This window comes from Hippoglossus hippoglossus, chromosome 13 (genome assembly GCF_009819705.1).
Source record: "Hippoglossus hippoglossus isolate fHipHip1 chromosome 13, fHipHip1.pri, whole genome shotgun sequence".
NCBI lineage: Eukaryota > Metazoa > Chordata > Actinopteri > Pleuronectiformes > Pleuronectidae > Hippoglossus > Hippoglossus hippoglossus.
In genome coordinates this window covers 9,617,748-9,645,613 of record NC_047163.1, presented here as the reverse complement: position 1 = coordinate 9,645,613, position 27,866 = coordinate 9,617,748, and the positions used below count along the sequence as shown (strand labels likewise).

At 41.1% G+C, this 27,866-nt stretch overlaps 5 protein-coding genes across 5 annotated transcripts; all 5 read left to right on the top strand.

Moving 5' to 3' along the window:
* The first annotated feature begins 45 nt into the window (after positions 1-45).
* LOC117773218 (extracellular calcium-sensing receptor-like) lies at positions 46-3,727 on the top strand. The gene is made up of 6 exons (XM_034604937.1): positions 46-184; positions 500-797; positions 932-1,717; positions 1,820-2,047; positions 2,146-2,269; positions 2,820-3,727. Exons 1-6 carry the CDS (start codon positions 96-98, stop codon positions 3,725-3,727), a joined length of 2,433 nt encoding a protein of 810 aa, XP_034460828.1. The 5' UTR covers positions 46-95.
* Positions 3,728-4,685: 958 nt separating this feature from the next.
* On the top strand, positions 4,686-7,483 carry LOC117773117 (extracellular calcium-sensing receptor-like). The gene is given in 6 exon segments (XM_034604814.1): positions 4,686-4,940; positions 5,117-5,929; positions 6,012-6,239; positions 6,367-6,493; positions 6,620-6,762; positions 6,764-7,483. Coding segments are annotated over 6 exon segments (2,286 nt in total).
* A 1,486-nt stretch (positions 7,484-8,969) lies between these two features.
* Positions 8,970-12,616, top strand: LOC117772757 (extracellular calcium-sensing receptor-like). The gene is made up of 6 exons (XM_034604185.1): positions 8,970-9,073; positions 9,390-9,687; positions 9,821-10,606; positions 10,709-10,936; positions 11,035-11,158; positions 11,709-12,616. Exons 1-6 carry the CDS (start codon positions 8,985-8,987, stop codon positions 12,614-12,616), a joined length of 2,433 nt encoding a protein of 810 aa, XP_034460076.1. The 5' UTR covers positions 8,970-8,984.
* Positions 12,617-16,317: 3,701 nt separating this feature from the next.
* On the top strand, positions 16,318-19,965 carry LOC117772756 (extracellular calcium-sensing receptor-like). The gene is made up of 6 exons (XM_034604183.1): positions 16,318-16,421; positions 16,738-17,035; positions 17,170-17,955; positions 18,058-18,285; positions 18,384-18,507; positions 19,058-19,965. The coding sequence occupies exons 1-6, from the start codon at positions 16,333-16,335 to the stop codon at positions 19,963-19,965; spliced, it is 2,433 nt and encodes an 810-aa protein (XP_034460074.1). The 5' UTR covers positions 16,318-16,332.
* Positions 19,966-23,566: 3,601 nt separating this feature from the next.
* Positions 23,567-27,298, top strand: LOC117773127 (extracellular calcium-sensing receptor-like). Its single transcript, XM_034604826.1, has 6 exons — positions 23,567-23,757; positions 24,074-24,371; positions 24,506-25,291; positions 25,394-25,621; positions 25,717-25,840; positions 26,391-27,298. The coding sequence occupies exons 1-6, from the start codon at positions 23,669-23,671 to the stop codon at positions 27,296-27,298; spliced, it is 2,433 nt and encodes an 810-aa protein (XP_034460717.1). The 5' UTR covers positions 23,567-23,668.
* Positions 27,299-27,866: the final 568 nt, after the last annotated feature.

Genomic DNA, 27,866 nt, shown 5'->3' with positions numbered 1-27,866 from the left:
TGCTGTTGGTGGCGTCCTTCTCTCAGGCTGAGGAGCTGCAGTGCAGGCAGAGGGGGGATCCTGAGAACCCTCCACTGTCTCAGGATGGGGACATAATGTTGGGGGGAATCTTCTCTTTCCACAGCAGCTGGAAAGACAGACAGGAAACCTACACTCACAAACCACTGCCACTGGAGTGCACCAGGTAAATTATACAGTAGAAATCTATAATATGGAAAATATCTACTGGAGGAAATGAATAGAGATAGAAAACAGGTTAAAACAAATATTATCAAACTAAGAAAATTGAAATGATGTTGTGTGCATTGAAACCATCAGAGGCTTTCATTTAAACTGCTACGAGAAAAATACAATTGTTAGGCCAACTTGAAAAAATGCTTTGTTCAACTTATATTATTATATTCAAACAATTAATTATGATTTGAGAAAAAAAACTGTGAAGTTGTCCATGCATTTTATTCAGGGTAGTCTTACTATATCTATAACTGTTTGCATTAAGTTTGAATTTCAGAGGGTTCCAGTTTGCCCAGGCTATGCTTTTTGCCATCGAGGAGATTAATAACACCACAGATTTACTGCCTGGCATCTCTCTGGGATATAAAATTTACGATGCCTGTGGCTCCATCGCCAGAAGTGTGAGGGTTGCTCTGGCCTTGGCTAATGGTAACGATGTTGTATCTGCCCCCTCCACAACACCGTGTACCAAACCTGCACAGGTGCAGGCCATCATGGGAGAAACCTCCTCCTCTCCGTGCATGGCTATAGCTACCGTCATCGGGCCATTTCATATCCCAATGGTGGGTATGTTTCTTAAATGTATAATAGTTTTGACTTTTTTAAATCATTTTTCAGCTGCTTAGAGTAAATTAGGAGAGAATTTTTTTCTATTTTACATCTTTATCTTTAGAGGTAATTTCTTTTTTTCTTTTAGATCAGCCACTTCGCCACCTGCGCTTGTCTCAGTGACAAAACCAAGTACCCGTCCTTCCTCAGAACAATACCCAGTGACTACTACCAGAGCAGAGCCCTGGCCCAGCTGGTCAAGCACTTTGGTTGGAGTTGGGTTGGAGCCATTAGAACCAATGACGATTACGGAAATAACGGCATGGCTACGTTCACAGAATCTGCCCGACAGCTGGGCATCTGTCTGGAGTACTCTGTCTCTTTCTTCAGAACAGACCCACCCGACAAAATACTAAAGATAATCAATGTTATAAAGACTTCCACCTCTAAGGTGATTGTTGCTTTTCTCTCTCACTTGGATATGGATGTGCTGATACATGAGCTGTCCCACCACAACCTGACTGGTTACCAGTGGGTGGGCAGCGAGGGCTGGATCTTTGATTCTCAAACTGCAGAAATGAATGGGCATCACATCCTGGACGGTGCCATAGGCCTGTCCATCCCCAAAGCACATGTCAGGGGCATGAGAGAGTTCATACTGAATGTGAAGCCGCTCAATTCATCCGGTAATGAAATGTTTACAGAGTTCTGGGAGGCTTTATTCAGCTGTAAGTTCAAACAGTCCACAGGGAACCAGAGAAAATGTACCGGACATGAAGATCTGACCCAAGTGCACAACAGCTTCACTGACATGTCTCTCATGCCGATATTTAACAATGTCTACAAAGGAGTGTATGCTGTGGCTCATGCACTTCATAGCATTCTTGGCTGTAACGAAACATGTAACGACAAAGTGCAGCTCAATCCATTCACGGTGAGTTCTTACACAAGAGATAAAGCTTCCACTCTTTTTTATAAGCAGTCTCTCTGTGATAGACATAGAGGATGTCCATTAACTATGATCTGTCTTCTTTAGATTTTACAGCGCATAGGAAGGATTCAGTTCAAAACAAAGGACGGAGACGAGGTTTACTTTAATGAAGATGGCGACCCAGCAGCAGAGTATGAAATCATAAACTGGCAGCGAGCAGAAAATGGCTTTGTGGAGTTTGTCACAGTCGGTCTTTATGATGCATCTTTACCTGCAGACAAACAGCTGAATCTGCACAATGCGTCTTTAATCTGGGCACGGAACTCAAAACACGTCAGTATATACCCTGCAGTATATTTGTGTAGTTGCATCAAAATGAATACAAGTGAATATTGTATGTGTATTTCCTCAAAGTCGTTTTCTTCATGCAGGTGCCTGTGTCAGTTTGCAGTGAGAAATGTCCCCCAGGAACCAGGAAGGTTCTCCAGAAAGGAAAACCTGTCTGCTGCTTTGACTGTATAAGATGTGCAGAGGGAGAAATAAGCAACGTTACAGGTCTAGTTCAATGCATTGTTTTTATCACTTTGCTGTTCCACAAATCAAAGTTGTCAGAGTCACGTACCAATCCTAACAAATGGCATATATCTGTTTTCTAATTTCCAAATCAGGGAAGGTTTCCTGGGGAAGGAAATGTGTAGTTTCTCTATTACAAATAAATGAAAAAAATATTTGTGAATTAAACATATCAAACAAAGCAAAGTGTCAGAAATCACCTAAATATATTATATGCATTTATAACTTCAAGTCAAATTTGAAGACCCCATGTGAAAAGTGAATTAACAAAGTTATACCAATATGAATTATGCAGTAATGAGCCTGAAGCCTGCGAATAATCTAGCATATCTGCGCATCTACTTTTGGTTAGATGCCTGAAAAAAGGTCTATGGCAATCACAAGATGAATGTCTTTTTATTCTAAAACATAAAATACAACAGTAAATGGCCAATGTCAGGGAAATAGTGTAGACTTTGTGTGGATGCATCAAAAGAACAGTGAAATGAAACTGATCTACTCGGCAAGTCACACCTGCTTTAATACTTTTCAGATTCTGTCTCCTGTGTGCGATGCCATCCTGAATTCTGGTCGAATGAGGGAAGGGACACCTGCGTCAAGAAGGAGGCAGAGTTTCTTTCGTATAAAGAAATTATGGGAGCGCTGCTCACCGCGGCGTCCCTGTTTGGAACATGTATGACCGCAGTCGTGGCACTCATCTTTTTCAGAAACAGGAAAACTCCCATCGTCAGGGCCAACAACTCCGAGCTGAGCTTCCTGCTGCTCTTCTCCCTGACTCTGTGCTTCCTGTGCTCCCTGAGCTTCATCGGCCGGCCCTCTGATTGGTCCTGCATGCTGCGGCACACTGCGTTCGGCATCACCTTCGTCCTCTGCATCTCTTGTGTCCTGGGGAAAACTATGGTGGTGTTAATGGCCTTCAGGTCGACACTTCCAGGCAGAAATATGATGAAATGGTTTGGTCCTGCACAGCAGAGACTCAGTGTTCTAGGGTTCACTCTCATACAGGTCATTATATGCATCTTATGGTTGACAATCTCTCCTCCTTTCCCATTTAAGAACTTTAAAGAATTCAAGGACAAAATCATCCTGGAGTGCGCGCTGGGCTCAGCTCTAGGATTCTGGGCCGTACTCGGGTATATCGGGATTCTGGCCATTTTGTGTTTCATTCTTGCTTTTCTGGCGCGGAAATTACCTGATAACTTTAACGAAGCCAAATTCATCACCTTCAGCATGTTGATATTCTGCGCAGTCTGGATCACTTTTATTCCAGCCTATGTCAGCTCTCCTGGGAAGTTCAGTGTAGCAGTGGAAATCTTTGCTATTTTGGCCTCCAGTTTTGGACTCCTCATTTGTATTTTTATTCCAAAATGCTATATTATCTTATATAAACCAGAGAAGAATACAAAGAAGAATATTATGGGGAAGGGGGCACTAAAATAAATAGACTGGCACACAGTAAAGCACCTTACTCAAGCTGAACTCATAGATATCAGTCTTCTTAATATGCATGATTTATTTTTTATCAAGATCCATAAATCCTTCCCTGGTAAAACTGTGAAAATGTTGAAAAACACCCCATCTGGCAATGTTAAGAAAGTGAAAAAAAAAAATCCAGGATCAGCCTCCTGATCTGTGTCCATAGCAAAATTGAATGGGTTCCTTCTTAACCCATACCGCATGATTTCATTGTTTCTACATTATAACTGTTAAATAAACACCTGTATTCTATGTTTTACTCAAGACTTGTATTGTAGTACTCTACCATGTTTTCTATTGTATATCATTTCATTTGCAGCATTTTATTCAGTGTAACATAGTAAGTACAAATGAATGCCTGATACATAATTCCTTGATGATTTCCCGAAGTTTATTTCAGTTTGCAAAGTGAAATCAAAACAATAAAATCTACATTTTCACTGACAAAAACATCCAACATTTACTTGTTTAGCTTCGTCTCCTGAGGCTTGAGTCCAGCCCCTCCTTGTTGTTGAAGGTGGATAAAGCCCCGCCACGAGACGCAGGGCTGGGTGACCAATAACCACTATGCCTTTATTGAGGCTGCTCCTCTCGGTTCTGCTGATTGGGAATGGAGCCGCCGTGTGCCGCCTGCAAGGCTCCGCACAACCACCTGAACTGGCCCAGGATGGCGACCTTGTTCTGGGAGGCATCTTTTCTTTTCGCACAGGGCAGGAATATGTAACTAACACATTTCAGACAGTTCCAGATGTACAAAAGTGCAAAAAGTATGTATTGTGTGCCCTGTGTATAGTATATTTCCAATGTGTCTGTGTATGTTTGCCACTGTATTTGAGACTGTAACACACTGATCAATTATTTCACGTCATTTCTTTCTCACTACCTCAGCTTCAATCTCAGAGAATTCAAATTTGCTCAATCGATGATCTTCGCTATAAATGAGATCAACAGAAATCCTGATATGTTGCTGAACGTCACGCTCGGCTACAGGATCTATAGTGACTGTGGGACCATTGACATACTGAGAGCTGCACTGGCACTGGTGAGCGGAGTGAAGGAGGAAGTCAGGGACAACAACTGCACTAAAGTGGAGACGGTGCAGGCTATACTGGGACATTCAGGATCCAGACCAACTATTGCATTTCAAAAAGTGGTTGGAAGGTTTCATATTCCTGTGGTAAGTAAAATAAAACATGCATTAAAGTCATATGTTAGATTCTGTTAATTGGGCTGCTGTAAACTTACTTTGGTCTGCAAATGTATAACTATAAGATTAATTTGAATGGTGATTCTGCCAAATCATTAAATGTGAATGGGTCTCTTCCAGTCACATGTTTCTGTTTTTCACTACAGATCAGCCATTTTGCCACCTGCGCCTGTCTGAGCAACAGAAAACAGTATGCCACCTTCTTCCGAACGATTCCCAGTGACTACTACCAGAGCAGAGCCCTGGCAAAGCTGGTCAGGCTCTTCAGCTGGAACTGGATCGGGGCTATAGCTGTGGATAACAAATATGGCCACGATGGCATTAATGCATTTATCCAAAGTGCACAAGAATACGGCGTCTGCATTGAGTATTCTGAATCATTTTCATCGTCAGGTCCTCCTGAAAACCTGCAGAGAATAATAACGATCATTAAGCACGCCACCTCCAGAGTTATTGTAGCGTTCATGTCTCACAGAGAAATTAAGCTGTTGGCAGCAGAGTTGTACAAGCAGAATATCACGGGGCTGCAGTTTGTCGGCAGCGACACCTGGATCACAGATCACTCTCTGACAGACAGTGAGGGGCACAGCATCCTGGAGGGTTCACTGGGCTTTGTCGTCAGCCGAGCTGAGATCCCGGGGCTGGAGGAGCACCTGAGGCGGCTCCACCCCTCACAGTTCCCCCACAGTCAGTTTGTCAGGGATTTCTGGGAAGAGACGTTCGACTGCTCTCTGAATGAAAGTGCAGACCCACAGAGAAAGCCATGCAGCGGCTCTGAGAGCCTGCAAAACGTAGAATCACAATTCACTGATGTGTCCGAGCTGAGATTCACTAACAATGTGTACAAGTCAGTTTATGCAGCGGCTCACGCTCTCGACAACCTGATTAAATGTGAGGACGGTAAAGGACCCTTTGCCTCTGGGAGCTGTGCTGATCCCAAACACATTCAGCCTTGGCAGGTGAGAAAGCTCCAGCTCTGAGTGTCGGTGTGATAACAGCAGGAATCTGTCTTTTAATCTCTGTATAATTTCTTAATTATAGGTTGTGCAGTATCTCAGCACTGTGAATTTCACCACCGGTGAGGGGGAGAGAGTTTATTTTGACAAAAATGGAGACTCACCGGCAAGATATGAACTCATTAATTTACAAATGGCAAACAAAGGAATTATGAAAGGAGTCACAGTTGGCCGTTATGACGCTTCTCTTCCAGAGAGTCATCAGTTCATAATGAATAACGTCCCAGTTGTCTGGGGAAACTGGCTCACAGAGGTAAAGGGGAAACTGAGGGTTGGACTCTTTAACTGTGTCCTGATTTACTGAAAACTGTTCCAAAAACCTAAAATTGTATTTATAAGTTGACTTTCTTATATTTCTGATGTGAACTCTGGCTGTGCAGGAGGCGCCTGTGTCAGTGTGCAGTGAGCGCTGTCTCCAGGGAACTCGTAAGGTCCTCCAAAAAGGACGACCAGTCTGCTGCTATGATTGCATACCCTGTCCTGCAGGAGAGATCAGTAATTCAACAGGTAAATGCTGTTGACCACTGCAGACAAAACATCTGTATTTGCAGAGAAAGAGACACAGAAAAAAACACAATTTCATGACTGTTGACTGTTAAAACACATTTCTCTGCATTGTTTTTCGTTTTGCAGATTCAATACACTGTATGAAATGCCCACCAGAATATTGGTCCAACGGCCAAAGAGATGCCTGCATCCCCAAAACAATAGAATTCTTGGTATATGATGAAATCCTGGGAACACTGTTGGCCGCATTTTCATTACTGGGACTTTTTTTTAACGATGATCACGACACTTGTCTTCTACTGCCACATAGAAACTCCACTAGTACGAGCCAACAACTCGGAGCTGAGCTTCCTGCTGCTCTTCTCCCTGACGCTGTGCTTCCTGTGCTCCCTGACCTTCATCGGCCGGCCCTCTGATTGGTCCTGCATGCTGCGGCACACTGCGTTCGGCATCACCTTCGTCCTCTGCATCTCTTCTGTCCTCGGGAAAACTATAGTGGTGTTAATGGCCTTCAGGGCGACACTTCCAGGCAGAAATGTGATGAAATGGTTCGGGCCTGCACGGCAGAGGATCAGTGTTCTGGCATTCACTCTGATACAGGTTGTGATTTGCATTCTTTGGTTGACAATCAATCCTCCGTTTCCTTTTAATAATATGTATCTCTACGAGGACAGAATCATATTAGAGTGTGCACTGGGTTCAGCTGTCGGCTTCTGGGCTGTGTTAGGATACATCAGACTCTTAGCCATGTTGTGTTTCGTACTTGCTTTTTTAGCTCGAAAGCTTCCTGATAATTTCAACGAGGCTAAATTCATCACTTTCAGCATGTTGATATTCTGCGCAGTCTGGATCACATTTATCCCGGCATACGTCAGCTCTCCTGGGAAGTTCACTGTGGCTGTGGAGATATTTGCCATCCTGGCTTCAAGTTATGGAATGCTGTTTTGTATTTTCTTACCAAAGTGCTTTAAACTTTATTACAGGCTCTAGACCCAATAGCAAGACATACACCATAAAGAAAAAATAAAGAAAACACTTACATAAACACATACAAACATACTCTTATTCATGAGAGTCTTAAAAGGTAAGTTCACATGTGTCAGTCCCTGTGATTAATTTATGATTTAAAGTATAAACAAGCACAAACCCTCAATTAAATATCAACACAAACTAAATACTTTGACCCACTGTATGATAATTATATGACATATGATATTTCAGCCCCATAGAAAGATTCAATGAGTTCTCGTTGTTGGCCCAAATGTCAGTTTGGGTCAAACCAGTTCGGCCTCTATGTAGATCTGCTAATGTATGAACTGTTATACATTCAGTCATTAATAATTCCTTTGTGACTTGTATTGTTCATAAATAAACTATATACTTCATGACCTAATATGAAACGGATCAAATTTGTTCAAGCCACAGAACCTAAGACATCCACTGGGATACACACTACGACACTAAAGCCCAGAAGGGTGAGAACTTTCATCTGCAAATAATGATTAAAATCACTCTTGCATTAGATACAGTGTGAATCAAATTGGAAATATGGTCTGGGGAGACTCTGAGGAAATGGACACCGCTCTGTGCACAGCTAGGTTACGAAAATAAAAATAAAAAAATAAAAGTGTTCAGTTCGGGCACAGAAGTAATTAGACAGAGGAGTCATCAGAAAACATCAGAAAGACAAAGTTAGGGAACCGCCTGGTGAGCACAGGAGAGTAATTGCAGCTAACCAGCAGATGGTGGAGTCCAAAACCGAGATTAAAAAGAAACACTTTTTACACTTGTTGTGTAAGTAACTCTCTCCCCCGTGTGACTCCTAACATGAAAAACAGCTACGATGATATTGTTTAAAGTATGTTACACTTCGCCAAGTTGCCAAATGCTTCTGTTGATGGAGACTGAATATTTGTAATAAAGAAGTTATTGCATAGTTATAAGAAGGAGCCTCTCTGAAGTCATTTTTTTATCAACTTTATATACAGTTAGCTTTATCATTCTGTTTAATGCAAATGTAAATTTAAGTAGTTATCACATACTATTAAAACAAAGTTTATTTAAAAATGGGGGGGGGGTAAGTTGCACATATGTGAATGTTCTTATCTGAAACACACACTAGTAAAAATATATTTAAAAAAGGCTACAACCCTTAGCTCTTCTTGTCTTTTGGCACCTCCCTCCTCTTGCCCCACCTCGCAGGTCCAGAGCGGTCCAGAGCGATGAATCATCACGTTCAGTTATAATTTTATATGCTGCTCATAAATGTATAAATACCAGTGCAAAGCATCTGATTTAAACTGTGGCACATGTGATGCCACCAAGTGGTTTATTTCTCTAAGGCAGAATGACGTCCATTCAGAGGTGGCCGGAACAAGGGTGGGCACTTTTACAGCTGCTGCTGGTGGCGTCCTTCTCTCAGGCTGAGGAGCTGCAGTGCAGGCAGAGGGGGGATCCTGAGAACCCTCCACTGTCTCAGGATGGGGACATAATGTTGGGGGGAATCTTCTATTTCCACAGCAGCTGGAAAGACAGACAGGAAACCTACATTCACAAACCACTGCCACTGGAGTGCACCAGGTAAATTATGCAGTAGAAATCTATAATTTGGAAAATATCTACTGGAGGAAATGAATAGAGATAGAAAACAGGTTAAAAAAAATATTATCAAACTAAGAAAATTGAAATGATGTTGTGTGCATTGATACCATCAGAGGCTTTCATTTAAACTGCTACGAGAAAAATACAATTGTTAGGCCAACTTAAAAAAAAAGCTTTGTTCAACTTATATTATTATATTCAAACAATTAATTATGATTTGAGAAACAAAACTGTGAAGTTGTCCATGCATTTTATTCAGGGTAGTGTTTCTATATCTATAACTGTTTGCATTAAGTTTGAATTTCAGAGGGTTCCAGTTTGCCCAGGCTATGCTTTTTGCCATCGAGGAGATTAATAACACCACAGATTTACTGCCTGGCATCTCTCTGGGATATAAAATTTACGATACCTGTGGCTCCATCGCCAGAAGTGTGAGGGTTGCTCTGGCCTTGGCTAACGGTAACGATGTTGTATCTGCCCCCTCCGCAACACCGTGTACCAAACCTGCACAGGTGCAGGCCATCATGGGAGAAACCTCCTCCTCTCCGTGCATGGCTATAGCTACCGTCATCGGGCCATTTCATATCCCAATGGTGGGTACGTTTCTTAAACGTATAATAGTTTTGACTTTTTTAAATCATTTTCCAGCTGCTTAGAGTAAATTAAGAGAGAATTTTTTTCTATTTTACATCTTTATCTTTAGAGGTAATTTCTTTTTTCTTTTAGATCAGCCACTTCGCCACCTGCGCTTGTCTCAGTGACAAAACCAAGTACCCATCCTTCCTCAGAACAATACCCAGTGACTACTACCAGAGCAGAGCCCTGGCCCAGCTGGTCAAGCACTTTGGTTGGAGTTGGGTTGGAGCCATTAGAACCAATGACGATTACGGAAATAACGGCATGGCTACGTTCACAGAAACTGCCCGACAGCTGGGCATCTGTCTGGAGTACTCTGTGTCTTTCTTCAGAACAGACCCACCCGACAAAATACTAAAGATAATCAATGTTATAAAGACTTCCACCTCTAAGGTGATTGTTGCTTTTCTCTCTCACTTGGATATGGATGTGCTGATACATGAGCTGTCCCACCACAACCTGACTGGTTACCAGTGGGTGGGCAGCGAGGGCTGGATCTTTGATTCTCAAACTGCAGAAATGAATGGGCATCACATCCTGGACGGTGCCATAGGCCTGTCCATCCCCAAAGCACATGTCAGGGGCATGAGAGAGTTCATACTGAATGTGAAGCCGCTCAATTCATCCAGTAGTGAAATGTTTACAGAGTTCTGGGAGGCTTTATTCAGCTGTAAGTTCAAACAGTCCACAGGGAACCAGAGAGAATGTACCGGACATGAAGATCTGACCCAAGTGCACAACAGCTTCACTGACATGTCTCTCATGCCGATATTTAACAATGTCTACAAAGGAGTGTATGCTGTGGCTCATGCACTTCATAGCATTCTTGGCTGTAACGAAACATGTAACGACAAAGTGCAGCTCAATCCATTCACGGTGAGTTCTTACACAAGAGATAAAGCTTCCACTCTTTTTTATAAGCAGTCTCTCTGTGATAGACATAGAGGATGTCCATTAACTATGATCTGTCTTCTTTAGATTTTACAGCGCATAGGAAGGATTCAGTTCAAAACAAAGGACGGAGACAAGGTTTACTTTAATGAAGATGGCGACCCAGCAGCAGAGTATGAAATCATAAACTGGCAGCGAGCAGAAAATGGCTTTGTGGAGTTTGTCACAGTCGGTCTTTATGATGCATCTTTACCTGCAGACAAACAGCTGAATCTGCACAATACGTCTTTAATCTGGGCACGGAACTCAAAACACGTCAGTATATACCCTGCAGTATAATTGTGTAGTTGCATCAAAATGAATACAAGTGAATATTGTATGTGTATTTCCTCAAAGTCGTTTTCTTCATGCAGGTGCCTGTGTCAGTTTGCAGTGAGAAATGTCCCCCGGGAACCAGGAAGGTTCTCCAGAAAAGAAAACCTGTCTGCTGCTTTGACTGTATAAGATGTGCAGAGGGAGAAATAAGCAACGTTACAGGTCTAGTTCAATGCATTGTTTTTATCACTTTGCTGTTCCACGAATCAAAGTTGTCAGAGTCACGTACAAATCTTAACAAATGAAATATATCTGTTTTCTAACATACAAACCAGGGAAGGTTTCCTGGGGAAGGAAATGTGTAGTTTCTCTATTACAAATAAATGAAAAAATTATTTGTGAATTAAACATATCAAGCAAAGCAAAGTGTCAGAAATCACCTAAATATATTATATGCATTTATAACTTCAAGTCAAATTTGAAGACCCCATGTGAAAAGTGAATTAACAAAGTTATACCAATATGAATTATGCAGTAATGAGCCTGAAGCCTGCGAATAATCTAGCATATCTGCGCATCTACTTTTGGTTAGATGCCTGAAAAAAGGTCTGTGGCAATCACAAGATGAATGTCTTTTTATTCTAAAACATAAAATACAACAGTAAATGGCCAATGTCAGGGACATAGTGTAGACTTTGTGTAGATGCATCAAAAGAACAGTGAAATGAAACTGATCTACTCGGCAAGTCACACCTGCTTTAATACTTTTCAGATTCTGTCTCCTGTGTGCGATGCCATCCTGAATTCTGGTCGAATGAGGGAAGGGACACCTGCGTCAAGAAGGAGGCAGAGTTTCTTTCGTATAAAGAAATTATGGGAGCGCTGCTCACCGCGGCGTCCCTGTTTGGAACATGTATGACCGCAGTCGTGGCACTCATCTTTTTCAGAAACAGGAAAACTCCCATCGTCAGGGCCAACAACTCCGAACTGAGCTTCCTGCTGCTCTTCTCCCTGACTCTGTGCTTCCTGTGCTCCCTGAGCTTCATCGGCCGGCCCTCTGAGTGGTCCTGCATGCTGCGGCACACTGCGTTCGGCATCACCTTCGTCCTCTGCATCTCTTGTGTCCTGGGGAAAACTATGGTGGTGTTAATGGCCTTCAGGTCGACACTTCCAGGCAGAAATATGATGAAATGGTTTGGTCCTGCACAGCAGAGACTCAGTGTTCTAGGGTTCACTCTCATACAGGTCATTATATGCATCTTATGGTTGACAATCTCTCCTCCTTTCCCATTTAAGAACTTTAAAGAATTCAAGGACAAAATCATCCTGGAGTGCGCGCTGGGCTCAGCTCTAGGATTCTGGGCCGTACTCGGGTATATCGGGATTCTGGCCATTTTATGTTTCATTCTTGCTTTTCTGGCCCGGAAATTACCTGATAACTTTAACGAAGCCAAATTCATCACCTTCAGCATGTTGATATTCTGCGCAGTCTGGATCACTTTTATTCCAGCCTATGTCAGCTCTCCTGGGAAGTTCAGTGTAGCAGTGGAAATCTTTGCTATTTTGGCCTCCAGTTTTGGACTCCTCATTTGTATTTTTATTCCAAAATGCTATATTATCTTATACAAACCAGAGAAGAATACAAAGAAGAATATTATGGGGAAGGGGGCACTAAAATAAATAGAATGGCACACAGTAAAGCACCTTACTCAAGCTGAACTCATAGATATCAGTCTTCTTTATATGCATGATTTATTTTTTATCAAGATCCATAAATCCTTCCCTGGTAAAACTGTGAAAATGTTGAAAAACACCCCATCTGGCAATGTTAAGAAAGTGAAAAAAAAAAATCCAGGTTCAGCCTCCTGATCTGTGTCCATAGCAAAATTGAATGGGTTCCTTCTTGACCCATACCGCATGATTTCACCAAGTTTCGTATAAATCCATCCGGTAGTAAACTAAAGTGTGGTGGCCAAAGTGTTCTCCTTCCATTATTGTTTATACATAATAACTGTTCAATAAACACCTGTATTCTATGTTTTACTCAAGACTTGTATTGTACTACTCTACCATGTTTTCTATTGTATATCATTTCATTTGCAGCATTTGATTCGGTGTAACATAGTAAGTACAAATGAATGCCTGATACATAATTCCTTGATGATTTCCCAAAGTTTATTTCAGTTTGCAAAGTGAAATCAAAACAATAAAATCTACATTTTCACTTACAAAAACATCCAACATTTACTTGTTTGGCTTCGTCTCCTGAGGCTTGAGTCCAGCCCCTCCTTGTTGTTGAAGGTTGTGAAGGAGGCGCCTGTGTCAGTGTGCAGTGAGCGCTGTCTCCAGGGAACTCGTAAGGTCCTCCAAAAAGGACGACCAGTCTGCTGCTATGATTGCATACCCTGTCCTGCAGGAGAGATCAGTAATTCAACAGGTAAATGCTGTTGACCACTGCAGACAAAACATCTGTATTTGCAGAGAAAGAGACACAGAAAAAACACAATTTCATGACTGTTAAAACACATTTCTCTGCATTGTTTTTTCGTTTTGCAGATTCAATACACTGTATGAAATGCCCACCAGAATATTGGTCCAACGGCCAAAGAGATGCCTGCATCCCCAAAACAATAGAATTCTTGGTATATGATGAAATCCTGGGAACACTGTTGGCCGCGTTTTCATTACTGGGACTTTTTTTAACGATGATCACGACACTTGTCTTCTACTGCCACATAGAAACTCCACTAGTACGAGCCAACAACTCGGAGCTGAGCTTCCTGCTGCTCTTCTCCCTGACTCTGTGCTTCCTGTGCTCCCTCACCTTCATCGGCCGGCCCTCTGAGTGGTCCTGCATGCTGCGGCACACTGCGTTCGGCATCACCTTCGTCCTCTGCATCTCTTGTGTCCTCGGGAAAACTATAGTGGCGTTAATGGCCTTCAGGGCGACACTTCCAGGCAGAAATGTGATGAAATGGTTCGGGCCTGCACGGCAGAGGATCAGTGTTCTGGCATTCACTCTGATACAGGTTGTGATTTGCATTCTTTGGTTGACAATCAATCCTCCGTTTCCTTTTAATAATATGTATCTCTACGAGGACAGAATCATATTAGAGTGTGCACTGGGTTCAGCTGTCGGCTCCTGGGCTGTGTTAGGATACATCGGACTCTTAGCCATGTTGTGTTTTGGTCTTGCTTTTTTAGCTCGAAAGCTTCCTGATAATTTCAACGAGGCTAAATTCATCACTTTCAGCATGTTGATATTCTGCGCAGTCTGGATCACATTTATCCCGGCTTACGTCAGCTCTCCTGGGAAGTTCACTGTGGCTGTGGAGATATTTGCCATCCTGGCTTCAAGTTATGGAATGCTGTTTTGTATTTTCTTACCAAAGTGCTACATCATTTTATTAAAACCTGAGGAAAACATAAAGAAACATTTGATGGGTAAATTGACCTTGAGATCTCTTTGAGTTTTCTGTTATAACAACAATAACAATATATTTATCATCATTTTTCTGCGTTTCTTCGTAGTTTATACATGAATCATATATATTATAATGTTATTATATTATACAGATACATTTACAGCTCGCACAGTAATTATAAGAAATAACTTAGCTGCTTATTTCGATTAAATGTAAAAGTAAGTTGTAGTTTTGCACAAAAATATTCTTTAACTCATGTGACTTGAACTAAACTAAATATATATATAAACACAAACAAGACCTGGAGAGTGGCACTGAATTGGTTTCATGTGACTTGCTTGGATACATTTTTTTCTTTGCACCTCTTATTAATATATGGATATTTAAAATGATGCGTGTGTTATTAAAATTGTAATAAAACTCAAATGTTACACAAATTATCCACTGATTTTGTGTTGCTCTTTACTTCCATGAAAATGTGTTTTTCTTAACCCCTTGTTATGAGTTTTCATAAATCATATGAAACACTAAGCTGTACATATAACAGACACATGATAAGTTCACAACGTGTCAGTCCCTGTGATTGATTTATGATTTAAAGTATAAACAAGCACAAACCATCAATTAAATATCAACACAAACTAAATACTTTGACCCACTGTATGATAATTATATGACATATGATATTTCAGCCCCATAGAAAGATTCAATGAGTTCTCGTTGGCCCAAATGTCAGTTTGGGTCAAACCAGTTCTGCCTCTATGTAGATCTGCTAATGTATGAACTGTTATACATTCAGTCATTAATAATTCCTTTGTGACTTGTATTGTTCATAAATAAACTATATACTTCATGACCTAATATGAAACGGGTCAAATTTGTTCAAGCCACAGAACCTAAGACATCCACTGGGATACACACTACGACACTAAAGCCCAGAAGGGTGAGAACTTTCATCTGCAAACAATGATTAGAATCACTCTTGCATTAGATACAGTGTGAATCAAATTGGAAATATGGTCTGGGGAGACTCTGAGGAAATGGACACCGCTATGTGCACAGCTAGGTTACGAAAATAAAAATAAATAAAAGTGTTCAGTTCCGGCACAGAAGTAATTAGACAGAGGAGTCATCAGAAAACATCAGAAAGACAAAGTTAGGGAACTGCCTGGTGAGCACAGGAGAGTAATTGCAGCTAACCAGCAGATGGTGGAGTCCAAAACCGAGATTAAAAAGAAACACTTTTTTTACACTTGTTGTGTAAGTAACTCTCTCCCCCGTGTGACTCCTAACATGAAAAACAGCTACGATGATATTGTTTAAAGTATGTTACACTTCGCCAAGTTGCCAAATGCTTCTGTTGATGGAGACTGAATATTTGTAATAAAGAAGTTATTGCACATTTATAAGAAGGAGCCTCTCTGAAGTCATTTTTTTTATCAACTTTATATACAGTTAGCTTTATCATTCTGTTTAATGCAAATGTAAATTTAAGTAGTTATCACATAATATTAAAACAAGGTTTATTTAAAAATGGGGGGGGGGGGGGGGGGGGGGGGGAGTTGCACATATGTGAATGTTCTTATCTGAAACACACACTAGTAAAAATATATTTAAAAAAGGCTACAACCCTTAGCTCTTCTTGTCTTTTGGCACCTCCCTCCTCTTGCCCCACCTCGCAGGTCCAGAGCGGTCCAGAGAGATGAATCATCACGTTCAGTTATAATTTTATATGCTGCTCATAAATGTATAAATACCAGTGCAAAGCGTCTGATTTAAACTGTGGCACATGTGATGCCACCAAGTGGTTTATTTCTCTAAGGCAGAATGACGTCCATTCAGAGGTGGCCGGAACAAGGGTGGGCACTTTTACAGCTGCTGCTGGTGGCGTCCTTCTCTCAGGCTGAGGAGCTGCAGTGCAGGCAGAGGGGGGATCCTGAGAACCCTCCACTGTCTCAGGATGGGGACATAATGTTGGGGGGAATCTTCTATTTCCACAGCAGCTGGAAAGACAGACAGGAAACCTACATTCACAAACCACTGCCACTGGAGTGCACCAGGTAAATTATGCAGTAGAAATCTATAATTTGGAAAATATCTACTGGAGGAAATGAATAGAGATAGAAAACAGGTTAAAAAAAATATTATCAAACTAAGAAAATTGAAATGATGTTGTGTGCATTGAAACCATCAGAGGCTTTCATTTAAACTGCTACGAGAAAAATACAATTGTTAGGCCAACTTAAAAAAAAAGCTTTGTTCAACTTATATTATTATATTCAAACAATTAATTATGATTTGAGAAACAAAACTGTGAAGTTGTCCATGCATTTTATTCAGGGTAGTGTTTCTATATCTATAACTGTTTGCATTAAGTTTGAATTTCAGAGGGTTCCAGTTTGCCCAGGCTATGCTTTTTGCCATCGAGGAGATTAATAACACCACAGATTTACTGCCTGGCATCTCTCTGGGATATAAAATTTACGATACCTGTGGCTCCATCGCCAGAAGTGTGAGGGTTGCTCTGGCCTTGGCTAACGGTAACGATGTTGTATCTGCCCCCTCCGCAACACCGTGTACCAAACCTGCACAGGTGCAGGCCATCATGGGAGAAACCTCCTCCTCTCCGTGCATGGCTATAGCTACCGTCATCGGGCCATTTCATATCCCAATGGTGGGTACGTTTCTTAAACGTATAATAGTTTTGACTTTTTTAAATCATTTTCCAGCTGCTTAGAGTAAATTAAGAGAGAATTTTTTTCTATTTTACATCTTTATCTTTAGAGGTAATTTCTTTTTTTCTTTTAGATCAGCCACTTCGCCACCTGCGCTTGTCTCAGTGACAAAACCAAGTACCCATCCTTCCTCAGAACAATACCCAGTGACTACTACCAGAGCAGAGCCCTGGCCCAGCTGGTCAAGCACTTTGGTTGGAGTTGGGTTGGAGCCATTAGAACCAATGACGATTACGGAAATAACGGCATGGCTACGTTCACAGAAACTGCCCGACAGCTGGGCATCTGTCTGGAGTACTCTGTGTCTTTCTTCAGAACAGACCCACCCGACAAAATACTAAAGATAATCAATGTTATAAAGACTTCCACCTCTAAGGTGATTGTTGCTTTTCTCTCTCACTTGGATATGGATGTGCTGATACATGAGCTGTCCCACCACAACCTGACTGGTTACCAGTGGGTGGGCAGCGAGGGCTGGATCTTTGATTCTCAAACTGCAGAAATGAATGGGCATCACATCCTGGACGGTGCCATAGGCCTGTCCATCCCCAAAGCACATGTCAGGGGCATGAGAGAGTTCATACTGAATGTGAAGCCGCTCAATTCATCCAGTAGTGAAATGTTTACAGAGTTCTGGGAGGCTTTATTCAGCTGTAAGTTCAAACAGTCCACAGGGAACCAGAGAGAATGTACCGGACATGAAGATCTGACCCAAGTGCACAACAGCTTCACTGACATGTCTCTCATGCCGATATTTAACAATGTCTACAAAGGAGTGTATGCTGTGGCTCATGCACTTCATAGCATTCTTGGCTGTAACGAAACATGTAACGACAAAGTGCAGCTCAATCCATTCACGGTGAGTTCTTACACAAGAGATAAAGCTTCCACTCTTTTTTATAAGCAGTCTCTCTGTGATAGACATAGAGGATGTCCATTAACTATGATCTGTCTTCTTTAGATTTTACAGCGCATAGGAAGGATTCAGTTCAAAACAAAGGACGGAGACAAGGTTTACTTTAATGAAGATGGCGACCCAGCAGCAGAGTATGAAATCATAAACTGGCAGCGAGCAGAAAATGGCTTTGTGGAGTTTGTCACAGTCGGTCTTTATGATGCATCTTTACCTGCAGACAAACAGCTGAATCTGCACAATACGTCTTTAATCTGGGCACGGAACTCAAAACACGTCAGTATATACCCTGCAGTATAATTGTGTAGTTGCATCAAAATGAATACAAGTGAATATTGTATGTGTATTTCCTCAAAGTCGTTTTCTTCATGCAGGTGCCTGTGTCAGTTTGCAGTGAGAAATGTCCCCCGGGAACCAGGAAGGTTCTCCAGAAAAGAAAACCTGTCTGCTGCTTTGACTGTATAAGATGTGCAGAGGGAGAAATAAGCAACGTTACAGGTCTAGTTCAATGCATTGTTTTTATCACTTTGCTGTTCCACGAATCAAAGTTGTCAGAGTCACGTACAAATCTTAACAAATGAAATATATCTGTTTTCTAACATACAAACCAGGGAAGGTTTCCTGGGGAAGGAAATGTGTAGTTTCTCTATTACAAATAAATGAAAAAATTATTTGTGAATTAAACATATCAAGCAAAGCAAAGTGTCAGAAATCACCTAAATATATTATATGCATTTATAACTTCAAGTCAAATTTGAAGACCCCATGTGAAAAGTGAATTAACAAAGTTATACCAATATGAATTATGCAGTAATGAGCCTGAAGCCTGCGAATAATCTAGCATATCTGCGCATCTACTTTTGGTTAGATGCCTGAAAAAAGGTCTGTGGCAATCACAAGATGAATGTCTTTTTATTCTAAAACATAAAATACAACAGTAAATGGCCAATGTCAGGGACATAGTGTAGACTTTGTGTAGATGCATCAAAAGAACAGTGAAATGAAACTGATCTACTCGGCAAGTCACACCTGCTTTAATACTTTTCAGATTCTGTCTCCTGTGTGCGATGCCATCCTGAATTCTGGTCGAATGAGGGAAGGGACACCTGCGTCAAGAAGGAGGCAGAGTTTCTTTCGTATAAAGAAATTATGGGAGCGCTGCTCACCGCGGCGTCCCTGTTTGGAACATGTATGACCGCAGTCGTGGCACTCATCTTTTTCAGAAACAGGAAAACTCCCATCGTCAGGGCCAACAACTCCGAACTGAGCTTCCTGCTGCTCTTCTCCCTGACTCTGTGCTTCCTGTGCTCCCTGAGCTTCATCGGCCGGCCCTCTGAGTGGTCCTGCATGCTGCGGCACACTGCGTTCGGCATCACCTTCGTCCTCTGCATCTCTTGTGTCCTGGGGAAAACTATGGTGGTGTTAATGGCCTTCAGGTCGACACTTCCAGGCAGAAATATGATGAAATGGTTTGGTCCTGCACAGCAGAGACTCAGTGTTCTAGGGTTCACTCTCATACAGGTCATTATATGCATCTTATGGTTGACAATCTCTCCTCCTTTCCCATTTAAGAACTTTAAAGAATTCAAGGACAAAATCATCCTGGAGTGCGCGCTGGGCTCAGCTCTAGGATTCTGGGCCGTACTCGGGTATATCGGGATTCTGGCCATTTTATGTTTCATTCTTGCTTTTCTGGCCCGGAAATTACCTGATAACTTTAACGAAGCCAAATTCATCACCTTCAGCATGTTGATATTCTGCGCAGTCTGGATCACTTTTATTCCAGCCTATGTCAGCTCTCCTGGGAAGTTCAGTGTAGCAGTGGAAATCTTTGCTATTTTGGCCTCCAGTTTTGGACTCCTCATTTGTATTTTTATTCCAAAATGCTATATTATCTTATACAAACCAGAGAAGAATACAAAGAAGAATATTATGGGGAAGGGGGCACTAAAATAAATAGAATGGCACACAGTAAAGCACCTTACTCAAGCTGAACTCATAGATATCAGTCTTCTTTATATGCATGATTTATTTTTTATCAAGATCCATAAATCCTTCCCTGGTAAAACTGTGAAAATGTTGAAAAACACCCCATCTGGCAATGTTAAGAAAGTGAAAAAAAAAAATCCAGGTTCAGCCTCCTGATCTGTGTCCATAGCAAAATTGAATGGGTTCCTTCTTGACCCATACCGCATGATTTCACCAAGTTTCGTATAAATCCATCCGGTAGTAAACTAAAGTGTGGTGGCCAAAGTGTTCTCCTTCCATTATTGTTTATACATAATAACTGTTCAATAAACACCTGTATTCTATGTTTTACTCAAGACTTGTATTGTACTACTCTACCATGTTTTCTATTGTATATCATTTCATTTGCAGCATTTGATTCAGTGTAACATAGTAAGTACAAATGAATGCCTGATACATAATTCCTTGATGATTTCCCAAAGTTTATTTCAGTTTGCAAAGTGAAATCAAAACAATAAAATCTACATTTTCACTGACAAAAACATCCAACATTTACTTGTTTGGCTTCGTCTCCTGAGGCTTGAGTCCAGCCCCTCCTTGTTGTTGAAGGTTGTGAAGGAGGCGCCTGTGTCAGTGTGCAGTGAGCGCTGTCTCCAGGGAACTCGTAAGGTCCTCCAAAAAGGACGACCAGTCTGCTGCTATGATTGCATACCCTGTCCTGCAGGAGAGATCAGTAATTCAACAGGTAAATGCTGTTGACCACTGCAGACAAAACATCTGTATTTGCAGAGAAAGAGACACAGAAAAAACACAATTTCATGACTGTTAAAACACATTTCTCTGCATTGTTTTTTCGTTTTGCAGATTCAATACACTGTATGAAATGCCCACCAGAATATTGGTCCAACGGCCAAAGAGATGCCTGCATCCCCAAAACAATAGAATTCTTGGTATATGATGAAATCCTGGGAACACTGTTGGCCGCGTTTTCATTACTGGGACTTTTTTTAACGATGATCACGACACTTGTCTTCTACTGCCACATAGAAACTCCACTAGTACGAGCCAACAACTCGGAGCTGAGCTTCCTGCTGCTCTTCTCCCTGACTCTGTGCTTCCTGTGCTCCCTCACCTTCATCGGCCGGCCCTCTGAGTGGTCCTGCATGCTGCGGCACACTGCGTTCGGCATCACCTTCGTCCTCTGCATCTCTTGTGTCCTCGGGAAAACTATAGTGGCGTTAATGGCCTTCAGGGCGACACTTCCAGGCAGAAATGTGATGAAATGGTTCGGGCCTGCACGGCAGAGGATCAGTGTTCTGGCATTCACTCTGATACAGGTTGTGATTTGCATTCTTTGGTTGACAATCAATCCTCCGTTTCCTTTTAATAATATGTATCTCTACGAGGACAGAATCATATTAGAGTGTGCACTGGGTTCAGCTGTCGGCTCCTGGGCTGTGTTAGGATACATCGGACTCTTAGCCATGTTGTGTTTTGGTCTTGCTTTTTTAGCTCGAAAGCTTCCTGATAATTTCAACGAGGCTAAATTCATCACTTTCAGCATGTTGATATTCTGCGCAGTCTGGATCACATTTATCCCGGCTTACGTCAGCTCTCCTGGGAAGTTCACTGTGGCTGTGGAGATATTTGCCATCCTGGCTTCAAGTTATGGAATGCTGTTTTGTATTTTCTTACCAAAGTGCTACATCATTTTATTAAAACCTGAGGAAAACATAAAGAAACATTTGATGGGTAAATTGACCTTGAGATCTCTTTGAGTTTTCTGTTATAACAACAATAACAATATATTTATCATCATTTTTCTGCGTTTCTTCGTAGTTTATACATGAATCATATATATTATAATGTTATTATATTATACAGATACATTTACAGCTCGCACAGTAATTATAAGAAATAACTTAGCTGCTTATTTCGATTAAATGTAAAAGTAAGTTGTAGTTTTGCACAAAAATATTCTTTAACTCATGTGACTTGAACTAAACTAAATATATATATAAACACAAACAAGACCTGGAGAGTGGCACTGAATTGGTTTCATGTGACTTGCTTGGATACATTTATTTTTCTTTGCACCTCCTATTAATATATGGATATTTAAAATGATGCGTGTGTTATTAAAATTGTAATAAAACTCAAATGTTACACAAATTATCCACTGATTTTGTGTTGCTCTTTACTTCCATGAAAATGTGTTTTTCTTCACCCCTTATTATGAGTTTTCATAAATCATATGAAACACTAAGCTGTACATATAACAGACACATGATAAGTTCACAATGTGTCAGTCCCTGTGATTGATTTATGATTTAAAGTATAAACAAGCACAAACCATCAATTAAATATCAACACAAACTAAATACTTTGACCCACTGTATGATAATTATATGACATATGATATTTCAGCCCCATAGAAAGATTCAATGAGTTCTCGTTGTTGGCCCAAATGTCAGTTTGGGTCAAACCAGTTCTGCCTCTATGTAGATCTGCTAATGTATGAACTGTTATAAATTCAGTCATTAATAATTCCTTTGTGACTTGTATTGTTCATAAATAAACTATATACTTCATGACCTAATATGAAACGGGTCAAATTTGTTCAAGCCACAGAACCTAAGACATCCACTGGGATACACACTACGATACTAAAGCCCAGAAGGGTGAGAACTTTCATCTGCAAATAATGATTAGAATCACTCTTGCATTAGATACAGTGTGAATCAAATTGTAAATATGGTCTGGGGAGACTCTGAGGAAATGGACACCGCTCTGTGCACAGCTAGGATACGAAGATAAAAATAAATAAAAGTGTTCAGTTCCGGCACAGAAGTATTTAGACAGAGGAGTCATCAGAAAACATCAGAAAGACAAAGTTAGGGAACCGCCTGGTGAGCACAGGAGAGTAATTGCAGCTAACCAGCAGATGGTGGAGTCCAAAACCGAGATTAAAAAGAAACTTTTTTTACACTTGTTGTGTAAGTAACTCTCTCCCCCGTGTGACTCCTAACATGAAAAACAGCTATGATGATATTGTTTAAAGTATGTTACACTTCGCCAAGTTGCCAAATGCTTCTGTTGATGGAGACTGAATATTTGTAATAAAGAAATTATTGGACAGTTATTAGAAGGAGCCTCTCTGAAGTCATTTTTTTATTAACTTTATATACAGTTAGCTTTATCATTCTGTTTAATGCAAATGTAAATTTAATGAGTTATCACATAATATTAAAACAAAGTTTATTTAAAAATGGGGGGGGGAGTTGCACATATGTGAATGTTCTTATCTGAAACACACACTAGTAAAAATATATTTAAAAAAGGCTACAACCCTTAGCTCTTCTTGTCTTTTGGCACCTCCCTCCTCTTGCCCCACCTCGCAGGTCCAGAGCGGTCCAGAGCGATGAATCATCACCGTTCTGTTATAATTTCATATGCTGCTCATAAATGTATAAATACCAGTGCAAAGCGTCTGATTTAAACTGTGGCACATGTGATGCCACCAAGTGGTTTATTTCTCTAAGGCAGAATGACGTCCATTCAGAGGTGGCCGGAACAAGGGTGGGCACTTTTACAGCTGCTGCTGGTGGCGTCCTTCTCTCAGGCTGAGGAGCTGCAGTGCAGGCAGAGGGGGGATCCTGAGAACCCTCCACTGTCTCAGGATGGGGACATAATGTTGGGGGGAATCTTCTCTTTCCACAGCAGCTGGAAAGACAGACAGGAAACCTACACTCACAAACCACTGCCACTGGAGTGCACCAGGTAAATTATACAGTAGAAATCTATAATTTGGAAAATATCTACTGGAGGAAATGAATAGAGATAGAAAACAGGTTAAAACAAATATTATCAAACTAAGAAAATTGAAATGATGTTGTGTGCATTGAAACCATCAGAGGCTTTCATTTAAACTGCTACGAGAAAAATACAATTGTTAGGCCAACTTAAAAAAAAAGCTTTGTTCAACTTATATTATTATATTCAAACAATTAATTATGATTTGAGAAACAAAACTGTGAAGTTGTCCATGCATTTTATTCAGGGTAGTGTTTCTATATCTATAACTGTTTGCATTAAGTTTGAATTTCAGAGGGTTCCAGTTTGCCCAGGCTATGCTTTTTGCCATCGAGGAGATTAATAACACCACAGATTTACTGCCTGGCATCTCTCTGGGATATAAAATGTACGATACCTGTGGCTCCATCGCCAGAAGTGTGAGGGTTGCTCTGGCCTTGGCTAACGGTAACGATGTTGTATCTGCCCCCTCCGCAACACCGTGTACCAAACCTGCACAGGTGCAGGCCATCATGGGAGAAACCTCCTCCTCTCCGTGCATGGCTATAGCTACCGTCATCGGGCCATTTCATATCCCAATGGTGGGTACGTTTCTTAAATGTATAATACTTGTGACTTTTTTAAATCATTTTCCAGCTGCTTAGAGTAAATTAGGAGAGAATTTTTTTCTATTTTACATCTTTATCTTTAGAGGTAATTTCTTTTTTTCTTTTAGATCAGCCACTTCGCCACCTGCGCTTGTCTCAGTGACAAAACCAAGTACCCGTCCTTCCTCAGAACAATACCCAGTGACTACTTCCAGAGCAGAGCCCTGGCCCAGCTGGTCAAGCACTTTGGTTGGAGTTGGGTTGGAGCCATTAGAACTAATGACGATTACGGAAATAACGGCATGGCTATATTCACAGAATCTGCCCGACAGCTGGGCATCTGTCTGGAGTACTCTGTGTCTTTCTTCAGAACAGACCCGCCCGACAAAATACTAAAGATAATCAATCTTATAAAGGCTTCCACCTCTAAGGTGATTGTTGCTTTTCTCTCTCACTTGGATATGGATGTGCTGATACATGAGCTGTCCCACCACAACCTGACTGGTTACCAGTGGGTGGGTAGCGAGAGCTGGATCTTTGATTCTCAAACTGCAGAAATGAATGGGCATCACATCCTGGACGGTGCCATAGGCCTGTCCATCCCCAAAGCAAATGTCAGGGGCATGAAAGAGTTCATACTGAATGTGAAGCCGCTCAATTCATCCAGTAGTGAAATGTTTACAGAGTTCTGGGAGGCTTTATTCAGCTGTAAGTTCAAACAGTCCACAGGGAACCAGAGAGAATGTACCGGACATGAAGATCTGACCCAAGTGCACAACAGCTTCACTGACATGTCTCTCATGCCGATATTTAACAATGTCTACAAAGGAGTGTATGCTGTGGCTCATGCACTTCATAGCATTCTTGGCTGTAACGAAACATGTAACGACAAAGTGCAGCTCAATCCATTAACGGTGAGTTCTTACACAAGAGATAAAGCTTCCACTCTTTTTTATAAGCAGTCTCTCTGTGATAGACATAGAGGATGTCCATTAACTATGATCTGTCTTCTTTAGATTTTACAGCGCATAGGAAGGATTCAGTTCAAAACAAAGGACGGAGACGAGGTTTACTTTAATGAAGATGGCGACCCAGCAGCAGAGTATGAAATCATAAACTGGCAGCGAGCAGAAAATGGCTTTGTGGAGTTTGTCACAGTCGGTCTTTATGATGCATCTTTACCTGCAGACAAACAGCTGAATCTGCACAATACGTCTTTAATCTGGGCACGGAACTCAAAACACGTCAGTATATACCCTGCAGTATATTTGTGTAGTTGCATCAAAATGAATACAAGTGAATGCACGTGTATTTCCTCAAAGTCGTTTTCTTCATGCAGGTGCCTGTGTCAGTTTGCAGTGAGAAATGTCCCCCAGGAACCAGGAAGGTTCTCCAGAAAAGAAAACCTGTCTGCTGCTTTGACTGTTTAAGATGTGCAGAGGGAGAAATAAGCAACGTTACAGGTCTAGTTCAATGCATTGTTTTTATCACTTTGCTGTTCCACAAATCAAAGTTGTCAGAGTCACGTACCAATCTTAACAAATGAAATATATCTGTTTTCTAATATCCAAATCAGGGAAGGTTTCCTGGGGAAGGAAATGTGTAGTTTCTCTATTACAAATAAATGAAAAAATGATTTGTGAATTAAACATATCAAACAAAGCAAAGTGTCAGAAATCACCTAAATATATTATATGCATTTATAACTTCAAGTCAAATTTGAAGACCCCATGTGAAAAGTGAATTAACAAAGTTATACCAATATGAATTATGCAGTAATGAGCCTGAAGCCTGCGAATAATCTAGCATATCTGCGCATCTACTTTTGGTTAGATGCCTGAAAAAAGGTCTGTGGCAATCACAAGATGAATGTCTTTTTATTCTAAAACATAAAATACAACAGTAAATGGCCAATGTCAGGGACATAGTGTAGACTTTGTGTAGATGCATCAAAAGAACAGTGAAATGAAACCGATCTACTCGGCAAGTCACACCTGCTTTAATACTTTTCAGATTCTGTCTCCTGTGTGCGATGCCATCCTGAATTCTGGTCGAATGAGGGAAGGGACACCTGCGTCAAGAAGGAGGCAGAGTTTCTTTCGTATAAAGAAATTATGGGAGCGCTGCTCACCGCGGCGTCCCTGTTTGGAACATGTATGACCGCAGTCGTGGCACTCATCTTTTTCAGAAACAGGAAAACTCCCATCGTCAGGGCCAACAACTCGGAGCTGAGCTTCCTGCTGCTCTTCTCCCTGACTCTGTGCTTCCTGTGCTCCCTGAGCTTCATCGGCCGGCCCTCTGATTGGTCCTGCATGCTGCGGCACACTGCGTTCGGCATCACCTTCGTCCTCTGCATCTCCTGTGTCCTGGGGAAAACTATGGTGGTGTTAATGGCCTTCAGGTCGACACTTCCAGGCAGAAATATGATGAAATGGTTTGGTCCTGCACAGCAGAGACTCAGTGTTCTAGGGTTCACTCTCATACAGGTCATTATATGCATCTTATGGTTGACAATCTCTCCTCCTTTCCCATTTAAGAACTTTAAAGAATTCAAGGACAAAATCATCCTGGAGTGCGCGCTGGGCTCAGCTCTCGGATTCTGGGCCGTACTCGGGTATATCGGGATTCTGGCCATTTTATGTTTCATTCTTGCTTTTCTGGCGCGGAAATTACCTGATAACTTTAACGAAGCCAAATTCATCACCTTCAGCATGTTGATATTCTGCGCAGTCTGGATCACTTTTATTCCAGCCTATGTCAGCTCTCCTGGGAAGTTCAGTGTAGCAGTGGAAATCTTTGCTATTTTGGCCTCCAGTTTTGGACTCCTCATTTGTATTTTTATTCCAAAATGCTATATTATCTTATACAAACCAGAGAAGAATACAAAGAAGAATATTATGGGGAAGGGGGCACTAAAATAAATAGAATGGCACACAGTAAAGCACCTTACTCAAGCTGAACTCATAGATATCAGTCTTCTTAATATGCATGATTTATTTTTTATCAAGATCAATAAATCCTTCCCTGGTAAATCTGTAAAAATGTTGAAAAACACCCCATCTGGCAATGTTAAGAAAGTGAAAAAAATAAATCCAGATTCAGCCTCCTGATCTGTGTCCATAGCAACATTGAATGGGTTCCTTCTTGACCCATACCGCATGATTTCACCAAGTTTCGTATAAATCCATCCGGTAGTAAACTAAAGTGTGGTGGCCAAAGTGTTCTCCTTCCATTATTGTTTCTACATTATAACTGTTAAATAAACACCTGTATTCTATGTTTTACTCAAGACTTTTATTGTACTACTCTACCATGTTTTCTATTGTATATCATTTCATTTGCAGCATTTTATTCAGTGTAACATAGTAAGTACAAATGAATGCCTGATACATAATTCCTTGATGATTTCCCGAAGTTTATTTCAGTTTGCAAAGTGAAATCAAAACAATAAAATCTACATTTTCACTGACAAAAACATCCAACATTTAC

What these genes read in the sequence shown, in the direction of transcription:
- LOC117773218 (XM_034604937.1), top strand. Translation starts at nt 96, where the DNA reads ATGTTGGGGGGAATCTTCTCTTTCCACAGCAGCTGGAAAGACAGACAG. An exon ending in CTGCCACTGGAGTGCACCAG is followed by an intron (nt 185 to 499) that starts GTAAATTATACA and finishes GTTTGCATTAAG; the next exon opens with TTTGAATTTCAGAGGGTTCC. An exon ending in GGCCATTTCATATCCCAATG is followed by an intron (nt 798 to 931) that starts GTGGGTATGTTT and finishes TTTTTCTTTTAG; the next exon opens with ATCAGCCACTTCGCCACCTG.
- LOC117772756 (XM_034604183.1), top strand. Translation starts at nt 16,333, where the DNA reads ATGTTGGGGGGAATCTTCTATTTCCACAGCAGCTGGAAAGACAGACAG. An exon ending in CTGCCACTGGAGTGCACCAG is followed by an intron (nt 16,422 to 16,737) that starts GTAAATTATGCA and finishes GTTTGCATTAAG; the next exon opens with TTTGAATTTCAGAGGGTTCC. An exon ending in TGCAGCTCAATCCATTCACG is followed by an intron (nt 17,956 to 18,057) that starts GTGAGTTCTTAC and finishes TGTCTTCTTTAG; the next exon opens with ATTTTACAGCGCATAGGAAG.
- LOC117773127 (XM_034604826.1), top strand. Translation starts at nt 23,669, where the DNA reads ATGTTGGGGGGAATCTTCTCTTTCCACAGCAGCTGGAAAGACAGACAG. An exon ending in GGCCATTTCATATCCCAATG is followed by an intron (nt 24,372 to 24,505) that starts GTGGGTACGTTT and finishes TTTTTCTTTTAG; the next exon opens with ATCAGCCACTTCGCCACCTG. An exon ending in AGAAATAAGCAACGTTACAG is followed by an intron (nt 25,841 to 26,390) that starts GTCTAGTTCAAT and finishes AATACTTTTCAG; the next exon opens with ATTCTGTCTCCTGTGTGCGA.
- LOC117772757 (XM_034604185.1), top strand. Translation starts at nt 8,985, where the DNA reads ATGTTGGGGGGAATCTTCTATTTCCACAGCAGCTGGAAAGACAGACAG. An exon ending in CTGCCACTGGAGTGCACCAG is followed by an intron (nt 9,074 to 9,389) that starts GTAAATTATGCA and finishes GTTTGCATTAAG; the next exon opens with TTTGAATTTCAGAGGGTTCC. An exon ending in GGCCATTTCATATCCCAATG is followed by an intron (nt 9,688 to 9,820) that starts GTGGGTACGTTT and finishes TTTTTCTTTTAG; the next exon opens with ATCAGCCACTTCGCCACCTG.